Source organism: Temnothorax longispinosus, chromosome 6 (assembly GCF_030848805.1).
Source record: "Temnothorax longispinosus isolate EJ_2023e chromosome 6, Tlon_JGU_v1, whole genome shotgun sequence".
Classification (NCBI taxonomy): Eukaryota; Metazoa; Arthropoda; class Insecta; order Hymenoptera; family Formicidae; genus Temnothorax; species Temnothorax longispinosus.
Genome location: NC_092363.1, coordinates 5,938,118 through 5,954,268, shown reverse-complemented (window position 1 = coordinate 5,954,268; position 16,151 = coordinate 5,938,118). Strand labels below are relative to the sequence as shown.

Below are 16,151 nucleotides of genomic sequence, written 5' to 3'. Positions count from 1 at the left end.
GCAACCTCTCGATTATAGCACCTGCGGGAAACATGATGGCACATTGGAGCGCGCCGCAACGTCTCATAACTTTACATAAAATTAGTACCTAAAAGCCCTTCGGCCTCGGGGGCCGCGGAAAGCTCTCGCACTGGCATTATGGCCGGTCGGAAATTCAAATGTTTAATCGGCGAGCATAACATTAGATCCTGGGTAATAACATAACCGGGAGATTGCTAGATTTTACCTCAAATGTGATTCAAGATATGCGGCTAAATTGAAAAAAAAGGATAGTAGGCGCGTGTAAAAAACTTCTAAGATTTTTCGCATTTTATAGTTTTATAGTTATATTATATTGCTTTGAAATAATTTTAGAGTTTAATATTATTGCATTTAATCGTCGCATATCTAACGAAATACTAAAAAACAACGGGCTTTTTAAAAAAAATTTAAAGACAAAAAATTAATTTTAAAAAATAATTCAATTTCATAAGTTTTTGTTATTAAAAGCTTATGTTGCGCTTTATTTTGGATGACTTTATTCGTACTAATGTGTTTTTGACACTTGAAATCGCGTTTTGCATCAAATTCTGCATACTTTGAAACTCGATGCTGTCGATGAAGTGAATTAAAAGAATAATGTAATTTTATACGCACGACTAAATGTCTATGATATGCGCTGTGTCATATGTGTCACAGTTGTCGCACGATCGCGCGTGTACGATATCTCGGTAAGCACACACGAGAGCTATTAATTGCGATTGCATAATATTTACGATGGCGTTTCGAATAGCGGTTCTATCTCGTTCCGCGCGTGTGTATTGCGGGATACTTACCAGAAAATTACTCATTAGCAGGACTGCCGGGGACCTGATGAAAACAGTTTTTCTCCCCCTTCTTTTACCTCTTTCAACGAAGAGATTACAAATAATATAAGGCAGATACAAAATAAATAAGTAAAAAACATTTATATTAAAAGTATTTATATATAAAATAGACTTTAATATTAAACTGATATATCACATTGTCAAGTAGTTGACGAGACATTAAATGACGACGCGCAATGATAACAATCGCGCGCGAAAATAATTGCGCATCAAATGATTTCTGTTTACTTTTCTGTGCGCGTTGGAAACTCTTTTACTGCGCGTGCATTCGCAAAACTAAACGTAAAATTCGGGCTTCGAGCCCAAGCTTATTGAAAGGGTTGATCCCTATGTTGGGGAAACATTAAGAAGAACTGCCTTTGAGCGGAAACATCCGGGATGTATATTTTATGCTGACCACTTTTCATAGTTCAAATTTAGACGTTTCAGCAAAACGATAATTTTCAACCCGGCGCCGCGGCGCTTTAATTGACGTGCCGCACGTTCGAACCAGGTAGTTTGCGCGTTTTTTCCTTTACTTTTTCTAGCCTGAACCTCGCTCGATATTTGTGTAACAAAAGAAAAGAGAGTTAAAAGGAACGAAGGAACTTTGGGACGAAGATTGGTGTACATCATGTCGATGTTTGTTCCGCATTTTAGCTTGAAAAAGCAGACGCCCAATATTTTATTTCTTTTCAGAGTAATTAGGAGTTCTAAAAATTAACGAATTTTTCATAATTTTTACGAAGAAGAGTACACGACGAGGAAAGTACGTACTGTAACACGTACCTCGGACTTTTTGGTCGATTGACTCTAAACGATTTCGAATGGGTTTTAAAATAAATTGCAGCTTTCCGCGCAAAGTGGAGCAATTCCGCGTCCTCGGCCATATCCGTCGCTCTTTGATTTCCGAGCGAAGCGAGGGCCATTTTTGGCACGCGAAATAATTCGTTAACGCGTTTCCTGCCGATAAGGCGACGGCGACGTTGCGAGAAATGACGCATTATGTTTGCGGCAGATAATGCGTCGGACATTTCGTGAAGCGCCCAAATTAGCAGCTATTCTTAACTACGTCGATAGAACGTGAAACTACGCTTTATATAGGCATAACTTAATAATTATATTATATCTGTTAATATCGTTTAATGTGTTTATATCTGTTAATATGTAAAACTATCCTCTATGATGATTTTAAAGGTCTTTAAAAGTTTATAAATATACGCTCTAAAATGTAAAAAGCCAAAGTATAATATTAGTGTTAAACTAGGAATTGTATCTTGCTTCCGCCTTTCTCCTCAAATATTCATTACATTATTACTCATATAAACATGTATATATATAGGTGTACATACATGATGTGCGAGTGTCCACAATGTATCATGTTTGGGTCTGTAAGTCTAAATTCTGTGTGGTTCAGCTGGATCAGTTATTCCTACGAGAAATTCTGGCGGGCCAGGATTAAAGTAGTAAAGTGGCGCCTCAACAACGAGCGATTACAAACTAAACTTCATCAGAGTTCCATCGATATTATATTTGTATAAGCACTACCTTTCACTGATAAAGAGGAAAATTGATTTAGCGAAAAATTAAATATTAATTAAATATTAAAAATTAAGAACAATTTTTTTTTCATTTCAATAACACATATAAAACAAGGATTGTTAGCATTTCTCTTATTTAACTGCAGTGAGTGCGATTATTTTTAAGATAAAGCAGTAAACATTTTCGGAACTTGTCAGTGACGAAAGTAATTCTAAAAATATAAAAATTTTCAAATAACGCATGGTGTAACATATCTGCAATAAATAATTTAAAATTGATTTATTACACAGATTTAATAGTATATTTACAAGTTTCATCAATAATACAATTGTTCATTATAAATGAGGCCATTACATAAACAGACAATTATGTAGATTTCTCTCCTAATAAAATAACACCATAAAAGTCCGTGAAACATGATTCTGTTATATGTTGTATATCAAAATTCAACTTTTTATATACTATTTTTATATCTAATTTTATATGATTAGATATATATGTCTGTAATAGAAAACTGCAAACTCTTTCGTTCAGATTGTAGAATTGCTTGTTATAAACGATTCATTATCATATTTATATGATATAAAGTACATTCTATTTACAATCGGTGATTATTAGTCAGTAAAAAATGATATAAATAAATAAGTGTATAAAATTTTGTATAAAAGAGTAAACTTCCAACATAAATCTAATAAATTCATGCTGAATTTGTCAGATTTTCAGATATAATATACGTCAAAAATATAATTAAAGGAATATGCACGTACGATATACAATTCTGAACTATTGTAACATTTTCCTTTTTATCTATGTATTATGCAGGCTCGATTTAGATGCTTTTTAGATTCTGTATTACTGTCATTATGTATATATCTCTTTTAGCAATTATTGCAGAAGTCGATTCTCCTTCTACATATATATAGTTATCTTCTTTCAAATATCACACAATTTTTCACATTTATCAATTTCGGATCTTTACTTCGTCAAATAGAAACGAAGCTCTGTTAGATGCACGAAATTATATAAATAAAAATTATTTTTATGTCATAAAGCACGATGATTATTGCACTTGGCTGTGCATAATAAAGAAGTTTTAATATTGTGCGCTAATATTATATCATCTATATCTTAACAACAATATATATGAGCATTAAGGGACTTCTATATATACTCCAGGGCAGTCTTTATACTCGCTTTATCGTACGTTACCTAACGGAAACCATTCGATAGTTTCGTTCGTCAAGTCGAGACGTCCGAGCGGCAAACTTATACCACCGAGAAATTCATTCTCCTGCAAAGTATCGTGATTCCATATCGTTGCTTCAAGCGTTCTCTCTCTGATCACTTCTAGGGGCATTCTATACTCCAACTAGTGCAAAAAATGAGTTATAAAACTTACCATATAATTGATTAATTATATAACGGATTGCATCTTTGTATCTAGAGCTTATCCATTTTCTAAATGTATATAGTTTGTTACCAAGACACAGACCGTGTATCTAAAGGCGTAAAAATTTGACTTTACCATTTCCATGAATGATGGGTGACAATTCTTCTTTACTACTTTCGTTTTCCGTTTCGTCGCCTTTGTAGGATCGGGCTTGAGGTATACCTTCACATACGTATTTGGCTCTTGAGCATTAGCCACTTTAGGGAGTCCTCGGGCATGACAAACCATGACAGATAAGGTGCCGCGAACGTAATGAAGAGCCAACTTGATCTGACCACTCTGTACGTTGTCTCGAACTCTTTTCTCGGCCCACCAATTATTTCCCACTGTTATATAAAAGCAACATCATTTTATGTATTATTTTATAAATTATTAACTGTATTACATGAGTTTTAAACTGTTATATGATATTTTCAGATAAATTGTATTTTTGACACAAAACATAATTTTGTCAGATATTAATCCTATTTACATAAATATGATATACATATATTTGCTTTAATCATTGTAATATTTTGTTATAATTAATATTAAGTTTTCATTCAATTTATTGTTAGGTTTATTATTAATACAAATGTATAAATGTTGCTGCGCTTAAGGAAATTTATTCCGAACTGTTAATAGCGCTTACAAATAATAATAATATATTTGGAGAATTCAAACCTTTGACTTTACGTAAACGAATGTCGGGGTTCTTTTGGTCTCGTAATAACGGATGGAAGAAAGTGTACACCAGATCGCTTTGGGATATTTCTGGTGCCATTTTAAACAAACTTACAAGAAACTTTTCTATATCCGCCCGTCGTTTATCGGCTACTTGCTTAATATTAGAACGTCCCACGCTCATTCCACTTGGTAAGCTGTAAAACAAATAGAGAGAATCGATCTTATTCTCGCAATGTGAGTGAATGAATAGAATGTCCTGTATTCGTAAACATTCCTATATTCCCGCCTCACACGAAGAATTAACACAGGTATCATTATATCGTTTCGTAAATAAACAACATAGCAGAGGCCAAACGGCCGCATTAAGTAGTAGTCACATTGTGAGAGCTCTTTGTAGCAAGAGGAAGAATAAATTGAAACTCAAGTATTTTATTTTGAATAGAGTGTCGTATTAATTAATGTATTTCTTTAACGTTTAACGAATTGTTCCACACTCGTTGATTAATCATTGTATGACTAAGACTGTTATAAATATGAGATATGTCTGACTCTAATATCAGATGATCTGAAGATAACACATATCAAAAGGAACGACATTGTGCGCGAAGAGCTTTTGCGTTTAAGATATCCTCTTACGGTTCGTATGACATATTGTCTTCGTTCTGTGTCGCTTTAGAATCGCGAAAAGTATTTTGGTTTGTGACAACGTAACATACGAACAGTTTTTCCTTTAAAGCTGTGATTAGTTTAGCTAATCAAGTCAATCTGGTACTTGATACTTTTTTCTTCTAAAGCAAGTACGGGCAATAACAGGTGCTTTGACACTTTGACAGTTCTGTGTTGTAAGTACATAAATTATTTTTTGAAATTGCAAGCAAATAATCATGCCATTTCACGTCATCTTATATAAGAAAAATTAATATTGCGAAATAACAGAATAAAAAATATAACGTAATTTTTTAGGATACAAATTACGTTTAATAAATATACCTGATTTTTAAAAAAGAGGAATCACAACTTGTTAATATATCAAAGACTTCTCTTCACAAGAGTAAGTAATTTTATACAATATCTTTGTAATATTTGCAGAAAGATTGTAAAATATTTTTAATGTCATCAGTCATGTTTATCAGTACAAATATGAAAATGTTATCTGTAGATAATTTAAGAATTCATTTACGACTCGAAAGTCTTGAATACAAATTAACTGATTTTCAAAGATTTAATCCTAAATTAACTGATTTCCAAAGATTTAATACTAAATTTTGAAGAAAATGGGCCTAAAATGGTTTCGAGCAAGTCTATCGATGGAGGAAGAAGCGGCCAAAGTTCCAGAAATGACGGGCTTCTATCGGAGAGTTTCATACTTTGAGTCGGCAATTCCGAAAAATGCAGAAGTCTCAGGTGCGCCTTCTTCAATCATAAGTGATTCAACGGCGAGTGACGATAACGAAACAGTACAATATGACCGTTCAAAAGCAGATCTTACAAGTCAATTATCATCGTCAATTACTGATTCGGACGAAATTACGGTAAAAGACAATGATAAGAAATTACAGATAAATAATCATGCAGTTGAAAATGCGGAACCTTCTACTTCCATCAAAGATCCAAATGTAAAAGAGCAATCAACATGCGGCGACGAATCAAATAAGATAACTGAAGATCGGTATGATATGTCAAATACAAAAAGTCCTATCTCTTCAGATAACGAGTTAGTGATTTAATACAGAGAAAATGTAGAGATAATGCATGTATATAAAAATATTTTGCACGAAAGATGGATACTTTTGTCTCGATTTGAATATCTTTATACAATTTACCATCTTCTATCTTTCTATATATGTATTTACTTAATTCGCATTTATTATTTATACACTATATTCGAAATTAAGATATAATTTAACTATGTATGAATTAAATATGCAACATGTTAATATTATACGTTTATATAAACGTAATATTTATATAAAGTAATTTAATATATAAAAAAATGTTAATATACAACTTTTGCCTTAAAATAAATATATCTATAAGATTGTGATAATCTTATAATATTATGCTATATTAAGCATCGTAAGATAAAGATGAAAATAAAAATGGGAATATGAAAGGATGATATGCGACTGATATATGTATGATATTTACCTGGTTACTTTAGCAAGTGGAAAATGTATGCACAATTTCTGATAGAATTCGCAAAACTCCTTGTATGATCGGAATAGATATGTCGGGTCCGGTTGGCCCTTCCGTTGTATCCGTAAAATGTACATGTAATATTTCTCTGGATCGTAACGTTTTTGATATCCATGAACCTGAACGCTTGTTAACTCACCTTCTTGCTGCATTCTACAAGAATATATGTATTAGAATACGCGTTGACTATTATCCGTGGAAAAATCAGGAAAAGTTATGCTTTTAAGATTTTCGATTTTTTGCGCCTGATACAGTCAGCTTTACGTTTGGTTATAACGTTTAGCAACAGTGAAAAACTCACGTATACGTGCGTGGAATGAAAGATAATAGCTCCCCCTCAGTGTGTTCTCCGGAGAATCTCATCTGCGCCAGATTATGCAGGAAGAAGTTGAATTGTGTAAACCAACTTTTCAATGAACTTTCTATCATCCGAGCGAAGGTCGCCGCTGCTTCGGGATTTGTTTGTCCAGGAAGCAAAGCTTTCTGCACGTAACTAACTGCGTCCACGGTCACCCCAGGGATACCAGACGAAGTCATCTGCGAAGTCGTGTACTCGTTCATTCTTGCCTTGTTTAAATGATCTTTTATCTCGATATCGTGCAACTTTCGCGCTATGACACTTTGCTTGTGCAGATCACTGAGAAGATTCTTTCGCGATATTAACTTATCCATTGCGATTTATTCGTTGAATATTAAAACAACAAATAAATCTATTTTTTTACACCGCGCGATCCTTATATAAATGCTATTGGACTTTATAATGATTCCTCAACTTTTTTATTCACTCCCAACGGTACTTTACTCTTAACATGATTGACTCAGACTGCTGCAACATACGATATTATGGGAGCGCGGGCGATAAATACTAATTAACTACATCGCATATAGTTTAGTGAGATAGCGGTCCGGTTTCTGATAAAGCACACGGATATGTTCTTCCGTTGTGGTTTTATTGTTTTCATAACGGTGTGGTGACCATACAACTGATAAATTCTTTATTTCAAATATATTCTAAAATTTTTCAAAACCTTTGCATAAAATGTATGTGCATTTATAATAGAAATTAATTCAAAATATATATCAGCTATTCATACTAAAATTATATCTTCCCAAAATAATTTATTCAATATTACTTAAATTTGAGCTGTTTAAAATTTATTTATCTAAACTAAAATTTAAAAATATTACGTTAATAAAATTTAACGAAGGTTGTCGTATATAGCTATTTGTGTAAAAAAATTATTGAAAACTAAAAGATTTATATATGTTACTTGTACCACATTAGTGACCAATTATTTACCTCTAAGCTTAAAACTATTTTAAAACATACCAGTCCAAAAAGATGAAGAATAAGATTTCCATGTTTTCGCACTATATTAAAAGCTTGGCAGCACAAGTCCACGAAATGATGAAATTTCGCTGAAGGTTTATCACCACCATTTATAACATATGCCATATCGGACGTCAGCACAAATGGCGTCCTATCTCTGATTAAAAATGTAACATAAGATTACATATATCTCTCATCTTTTATATTTAAAATAAGAATATGGTACATAGTATAATCCAGAAATAGATGAAATATAACATACTCACCTCTTGAAGTTTCCAAACATTTGTGCGTCACCGAGAAACTTTCCAAAGTCAATATGAAACAAGTGACCAGATGTCTTTAGCATGATATTATCATTATGTCTATCACAAATTCCTAAAATGTAAGTGGCAACGCTATAGCCGGCACAAGAAGCAGTGAAATTTTCTACCGCCCTCTCATATTCTAATTCTGAAGAATTATGCTTCGCAAGCCACTCCGCGATCGGTCGATCCTTAAACGATCCGGTTAGCCCAAACTCAACTTGGATCTTCCGTAACGTTTCTGCGTCTGTTACCATTTCTATCATTCCGCGTTTGTGACCAGTGGGCACACAGGCGAAAGTGACCATTTTCAAATCGAGGCCTTCCTTCAACCACAATTTGTCCATAATGCGTACCATTTGGAGAGTCAACATATCCTGCTGCAAATCATCGCCCACCTGGAAACAAAAAGTACAATGTATGTTAATATCAAATTTTTCGATATTAATTTCGAAGAAAATAGTGTTTTGTAGAAAATTTTTACGGATTACCCATCGCAAAAACGTACCTTGAAGATTGCTGGGCTTATAACATTGTCACAACTGATAAAGTTAATTTTCAACGGAAGAGTGAACGACGGGAAATAGGCACATGTCTGTACATTGATACCGAACACTAGTTTGCTAGGAGACAGTGGTAAGCATGTTCCATCGTCTTCCATTAACTGGCAGTGTATATTTTGTAAACCAGTTTTAAGCGTATCCATTCGTAACGATTCCTTTGTAATTTTGATATTCTCAGCCACTTCGTGCAGGTTCTGTACGGATTACGACTTAAAGTATATTCGAAATAAACAAGACTGTTTAAAATAAGCAAGATACAAAAGTTAAGGCGCACTTTAACTAGCAATTGTTGAGTGAGGAAACTCTTTCTCAGCGCATCTCCGATAACTGCTAATAACGCTCTCAACATTAACTGCAATCTTCGTTGATAACGAGCACAACTGATAGCTTTATCATCTTCCGCGGCAATTTCACCAGAATTCTATAAAATAAAAAGCCTTTATTATTTAATATAGAAAAGTTTATATTATTATTAATAATATATATCGCATGAAGCAATTCTCTACAACTTTAATTAAAAAAGTTATTTTTTATCTACAATCCATACTGTAAGCATTTAATACAAATGCGTAAGCATTTAATGTCACCAATGCTGATCAACCCAACCTGTACCTGGGGACTTTGTCCCGGCAGCGCTTGATTTAGTAACCAGTAAATATAATGAGCCACTCTCGGCGAAAGTAAGGCACGTTCTAATAAGAATCGAGTAAGAGGTGATGCTTCGTATGTCTCGTGTTTCATCGCTTGAAGTAACTGCGGCAGATAATCGACCAATTCGTCATTACTTAATTCGCGAATCCAGTCAACTGCCATCTCTCTGACTTTCATATCTGGGAAGCTGCAAAAAAATAGAAATTGCAGCGTTCTACGAGACGATTCTTCAGGAGTTGTAATAGAGAAATAATCGATAGAAATACATACCATGGTAAAAGTAATTGTAACGCTTGTACCGGAGGCAGTGGACTCCAAATTCTAAGCGACGCATGTAAATCCGGTAGACACGCCCAATCCCAACTGTGTGCAGCTAGTAATACTTTTGGTAAAGCTTCAGGTCTGTCGTGTAAATAATGCCTCTTCTCCCATAGAATTTCTCTCTCATCGATAGGCGGTCTAGAAATAGGAATCAGCTTTTGCAAAATGTCAAAGATTTAAAAAATTTAAGTCTTTCTATATTTTTAATCATATATTATTAACATACCTCGAGAATGTATCTTGCTGTGTAATATCTATTAATAATTCTTGTGTATTTTGATCTAACGAGTTGAAGTCTAACGATTCCACGTCATAATCTCGCAATTCCGAGGAATTGGGGAATAATACTTTTCCTCCATAATCGGGTAATTCTACTCCTATTATAGGATGAGTATCGCCACGTGGATGAATTCCAGGCGCCGGCGCCGGACCTAATCGTTTGTCTGCAATGGCTGGCCAAAGGGACAGAAAAAAACTCCCTTGGCTCATAACGCTAGAAATAAAATGAAGGTACATAAAACCGTGCATGATATGAAGCAACGAAAATACAAATTGTAAAAGTTTCGAAGATAAAAAGCCGAATGCGAGGAACAATTCGTGAAATGTAGCAGACACATCATTTACCCGTCATAATCGAAGAATTGTATAGCACCCCATCCCAGTTCTTCTTTCTGCATCGCGTTTTCCGCGGATGAGTTGGATTCGTGCTCCGCAGGCTGCAGCGTACGTCCGTAAAGAACTAACACAAGTCTAGCTTCCCGTGGTACTTGACATACACTTATTCCACGAAATTCCAACCTTATATAAATTATATAATTTGTATTAAATCCAACTGGCATTCTTGAGTATTGTAAGCGTCTTTTCGTACTTACCACGAATTAAATAAAATCCTTGGATAAAAATTTGTGCTAACCGTCATTGGTTCTGATAAAACTGGATTTCCCACAGGTCTGGTTCCGTGAAAGATTTGAGCTGCCACTATATAATCGTCGTGTTTCCACGTGGTTGGTAGCCTGTGCAGAGCTCCAACACGCACCAGAATAGTATCAATTACTTCTGTCGCAATCAGTGTATCTGTTAAGGAAAAATATATCATGATTATATCATAAAATTTTATCTTCTACAAAGTATATTATTGCAATAGGATTAGCCTTCTTACTTGTCGAAAATTCTCCTTTGTTATTTAGTTGAAAATCGACCCTAAACGCATGACAGTAGGTCTCGACGAGTTCCTGAATAGCATCGCGAATTTTATGACAATGAGAAGCGATCACATCAGGAAACTTTTTCCTCAAAGTAACCACAGCATAATCGCCATCTTCGTGTATAATCTCGGGCTTTTTACAGTCTATATTAGCTGTGTGAGCTTGCGGCAAAAATTGGCAGCAAGCATTCACGAAATTGTCAATAGCTTCCGTGATCTCGAATGTCTCGATGTTTCCCATTAAGGCACACACTGCTTTAACTGCTTGCACTACGCCGTGCGGTTGAAGTTGAGGTAATAAGGTAGAACCTTGATTTGTGGTTGCCAATTGTAACGCTGCAGTTTCTACGCGTTCCATTTCCTTTTCTACTGTTTCTATAATCCATAACGTAATATTAAAATTCAATGTGCAATATAAATATATTATAGACAAACAATTTCTTTTCATATGCATGTGTGTGTGTAAACATACCTAATAAAATAACTAATGTATCATATGAAATAGGCTGTGACGGTTCATTTGGTAGAATATCTTCTAATTTTAGAGTTTGATCACAATTATCATCTTGTAGCTGGAAAAAAAAGAATAATGGTTTGAACAGTCTGCTTGCGATACATTATAATATGTATACAATATACATATATGTCTGATACTGACCGTTCGAGCAATGGATTGTTTAATTTGTGCCCTGCTCATTATAGCTAATTCGATATCTTTTTCTAATTTAATGCATAGATGTATGTATTCGTATTGTGCTAAAGTTGTGTTAGGTGCAAGGTATTCAGCTAATCCCCATACTCTTAAACAATATTTTTCTACATTTACTGTATCTTCATCCTCCAAGGAACAAGCGACGTTCAAGATAACATGCTCGACACTGCAATTCACTGAAACATGTTTAAAACGATTTGCTTTAGATACAAAAGAGAGAAAGTAATCTTACTTTGGAAAAAAAAAGATTTTTTTTTTAACTTACCATTACAAGTGAAAGTAATAGATGATACAGGATCTTTATCGTTATTGAGTAATTGTGGATGGACTACTAATTTTATACTTGTACCATCTGGATATAGATTCTCCATTATTGGGCTAACAACGTATCCAATATTTGTACTAGGATTATTAAACGGAAACTCGCCTGAAATTGAACCAAATTGTAAGCAACAAAGATGTATCAATATACCATTATAGAACAAAAGGTTCTCTACTAACTTCGTATAGACTTTATCATGTTGTGAAATGCCTTCAGATCACAATCATGCAGAGATGATCTAGTTTTAATGACTGTTAAGTTTTCGTATAATCGTGTTTGACGCTTCTGCTGAAAATAATATTAAAGTATAACAATTATTTTATGAAAAATTAGACAGAAATTTTTTCGCAACTTACTCGACGATCTAAGGAAGTTCTTCGTCTCTCTATGGTATTCCATGCAGATGAATTTCGAGGAGGCAGTGGAGGTGGTGCAGCTGGCGATACAGCTGGCGATTTCGCAGATTTTTCCACAGCAGCATAAACGGGATCCGAGTTGACACTTTCATTTGTGCTGTACATATAATCAAACGGATCGAATGGATCATATACACTGCCACTAACTTGTGATTGTGAATCTGTAAAAATTATTCAATGTTATTTATTAATATTAAAATAACAGAATGTACTTCCATTTTTAGTCACATGTTTCGAGTTTTAAATTTGACATATTATATTATTTTATACTATAATTATTCTGTAATTATTTTATACCATATTAATAATTTAGAAAAAATGAGATTTGATAATTTACCATCTTTATGCTCTGGTATAGAATTATTTCCGTTGTCAGTCTTAATAAGTAACGGATCGAATGCTTCCAACACGCTAACTCGTACATTTGTTTTGTCCTCTGTTTGCTCGAAACTATTCAAATCTATAAGATTGCTATTTGGTTTCTTCTCTATCACTTTTAATACATTCAACTTTTCATCATCCAAAAATGGTGTTCCGCATATGGCAGGTGGAACAGTTGGTCTATAATTCATAGGCAATGGAGGAATCTAAAAAAGAAATGTATAAATATATTTAAAACAACTATTTTGAAAAATGTTCGTCATTAATTAATAAAGTTGGTTTTAAAAAGTAGCAAAACTAACAATAGAATATGTATATTTCACATATTTTTAATTAAGAAAGATTGAGATAATAAATATGTATATATATTTTTTTAAATATTAGAAATAAATTGAAACATATACAACTTCCCAGATAGCAGAGTGGCGTCAAGTGGCGTAATAGTGCAGTCAAAGTGACGGATTGTTGTCGTTAGAGACGTCACTTTGACGGCATTATAACGTCATTTGACGCACTCTGCTATCTGGGTTATTAATAATATTAATATCTATTAATAATACTAATAATACTATAATAATGCTATGCTAAAAAAAATAAGCATCTACCATATCTTCAGATATGATATACCTGCGTGAAGAAAAAATGCTTAAAGATAACAGATTTCCATGCAGGCTGCAAAGAAAAATGTTTTAACAAACTGCTTTGTATTAATCCCGTAAACAAACAAATTAAAAAAAAAAAAAGATTTTTGTAAGAAAATATTCATTTCAGAACAAGGCAGATTCTATAGAAGTTTTTATTACCTGTGGTGCAATATCAGGTACATTATTGCTAACGCTACTAGCTCTTGACATGATAGGGCTAATTCCTGGTGTTCCTGGCGTACATGGTGCTGTGGAAGATCGTGGGCCTGGGGAAAGAGAATGATATCTAAAGTCTCTAGAATGATACGCGCTGACTGAGCTATTACTTCGAGACACTCTTGATTGTTTCTTCAATAATGACGGATGGGTATCCCATTTAGGCTCTAACGATGCTGCTTTTCTGTAACAAAAAGTTTTTAATAAGTCACAATCTTTCGTAAGATAAAGATAAAAAATTATAAACGTTTCAATAAAAAAAGAAAGACTTTTCAGATGTCACAATTGTATAAATTGCTATTATATAAACTTGATAATTTATTTCAAAATCAAAATAGAAATAATATAATCATCGTATATGTATGTAAAAGAGAATAATTATAAAAATATGCTTGCACAAGTACAGTTCTTTAAAAAAGTGCCGTGTCTCTTAACTAAATATATAAATAACTAAATATTATAAAAATATATTTACGGCGGTGGCGGAGGTGGAGCCGAACAATATTCAGCCAGATTATCCTGCTTTACCGGGCTTGTAAAATTGATTAGGTCGGTAGAAGAATCTTGATTTGATGCGGTAGTCGTCGAATTTCTTCTACACGGTATTGGCGGTGGCGGTGCCAATATTACAGTACTCTTTTGATTTGTGTTAATGGATCCTGGTCTTGGTCGACTTCTGCATTGCAATCTATACATATTACACGGTAAATTGCTTAATTGTTATGCAGTAAAGAGTCGCACCTCCATCAAAATTGTCAAATTGATACACATTATAAGACACAATTAATTTTGAAAAATTAAAAGCAGCCGATTGGAAGGTGAAGTGTCAAAATATGTACCTTTCTCCTTGCAAGCTGTCTGTCTCCGACACGCTATTCGTATTGCACACATTGTTTTGCGCGAGGCACGCCTGTTGCACGTTACTAAGCTCCAATCGCAGCTTCTCCAATCTGTACTTCTCCAGAGCCAAGCTTTCCAGACTGAGGGCCTTGGCCTGCTCCAAGTCCTCCTGATACTTCTTTTCATGGTCAATCACCGCAGTCTTTTGATCGCAGGTGTTTCTACTGTAGTGTGACATCTGGAATCAGATTCGAAGATCATGCTCGCCGTTACACCGGTAATACATTCCGATACGATGCGTTGCCACGCGCGAGTCAACAGTCAACGCGTGCGACAGCTGAATTAGGAGCGGACGACGGTGTGTCCCGTAGATCACACACGCTCTAACCTATATCGAGCGGAGTCGCGACGGAGCAACCGGAGCAGAGACTTCCGCTACGACGAGGGACGAGTAAATCGCTGCTGGCCTCGAGGACGACGTCCCTCCCGGGAGTATCTATCGGCTATCGTGCATCCCGTACGCCGCGTCGTTTCGTGTCACCCTGTAAATGTCACCGCGTCGGACGGATCTTTTTTTCTCTCTCTCTCGGGCTGTCTGTAGCGAACAGAGTGGCACGTAGCGACGACGCGTGCGCTACTGGCCGCCAGCGAGCGACGAAAACGCGTGTGTATCGATAAATAACGGAGGGGAAAGAGGGAAAGGGCTAACGATAATAAAGAGAGAAGAAAATCCGGGGAGCTGGCGCGCGGGCGAGCGCGTTTAAAGGGCCGCGTTATCGGTCACGCGCGACCAGGCCACGAGGTGACGTTCGAGTGATTCCGGTAAATCCGCCGACGGCTCACCGTGGCATTATTCCCCGAACAGGCTCTTGGCTCGCTCGCTGACAGGTGCTCGCGAAACACCGCCGTCTGTCTCTCTCTCTCTCTTTCTCTCGCTCTCGCGGTCCTCCTCCGCTTCCGTCTTGCTTCCTCCGCCGCGCCGATTACGGGCCGATCCGCCGACGCAGCGCCGTAACGCACGCGCGCGCGCGCTCAGGAAAGTAAAGGCCTTCACACATAAAATGCCGTAAGGACGTAAAACGTAAGCGTAAGAAAATCGATCAATCCCAATCAAGTATTTTCCCCTACTGGGGTTACGGTCAGCACAATACTTGATTGGGATTGGTCGATTTTCTTACGCTTACGTTTTACGTCCTTATGCGATTTTATGTGTGAAGGCCTTAACGCCCTCGCCCGGTGCTCCGCTCCTGGCCCCCCGGTGCTCCGGCGCGATTTTCGGCTCGGGGATCTCGCTCCTTGCGCGCTTCGTTCCGAGCAGCTCCGAGCTCGCCGAAACCTGGACGTCCGGCCGGCGCGCGGCGTCAGACTGACAGACTGACTCGACTCGCTCGAATCGAATACCGAGACACCGAGTTACTGTTACTGATGGTCAACACGCGCGACGGCACTGCGGCGGGCGACGCACGCCGCGCACGAGGAAGTGGCTTCGCCGACAACGAGCGGGCCCGCGCGCTCCTCGCGCCGATCGCGCGCCGATCGCCCGCGTC

The 16,151-nt window shown here is 36.1% G+C and overlaps 1 protein-coding gene across 11 annotated transcripts; it reads right to left on the bottom strand.

The window, feature by feature from the left end:
* Positions 1-2,651: 2,651 nt before the first annotated feature.
* Positions 2,652-16,038, bottom strand: Pi3k68d (phosphatidylinositol-4-phosphate 3-kinase catalytic subunit Pi3K68D). Of its 11 annotated transcripts, XM_071780159.1 has the most exons (28): positions 15,789-16,038; positions 15,448-15,652; positions 14,993-15,146; positions 14,604-14,842; positions 14,240-14,452; positions 13,708-13,948; positions 13,532-13,576; positions 12,861-13,110; positions 12,464-12,684; positions 12,287-12,395; positions 12,051-12,212; positions 11,732-11,961; positions 11,546-11,645; positions 11,029-11,448; positions 10,742-10,943; positions 10,494-10,667; positions 10,096-10,362; positions 9,819-10,007; positions 9,504-9,735; positions 9,172-9,318; positions 8,843-9,091; positions 8,296-8,732; positions 8,030-8,186; positions 7,001-7,236; positions 6,652-6,852; positions 4,501-4,697; positions 3,913-4,163; positions 2,652-3,756 (listed from the first exon to the last, which is right to left on the bottom strand). In XM_071780159.1, exons 4-28 carry the CDS (start codon positions 14,840-14,842, stop codon positions 3,583-3,585), a joined length of 5,343 nt encoding a protein of 1,780 aa, XP_071636260.1. In that variant the 5' UTR covers positions 14,993-15,146; positions 15,448-15,652; positions 15,789-16,038; the 3' UTR covers positions 2,652-3,582. The 11 variants fall into 11 exon arrangements, with proteins under 11 accessions (XP_071636260.1, XP_071636269.1, XP_071636262.1 ...); XM_071780168.1 differs by lacking the exons at positions 15,448-15,652; positions 15,789-16,038 and having other exon boundaries at positions 13,708-13,814; positions 13,875-13,948; positions 14,993-15,429; XM_071780161.1 differs by lacking the exon at positions 14,993-15,146 and having other exon boundaries at positions 15,448-16,038.
* Between the last annotated feature and the right edge of the window lie 113 nt (positions 16,039-16,151).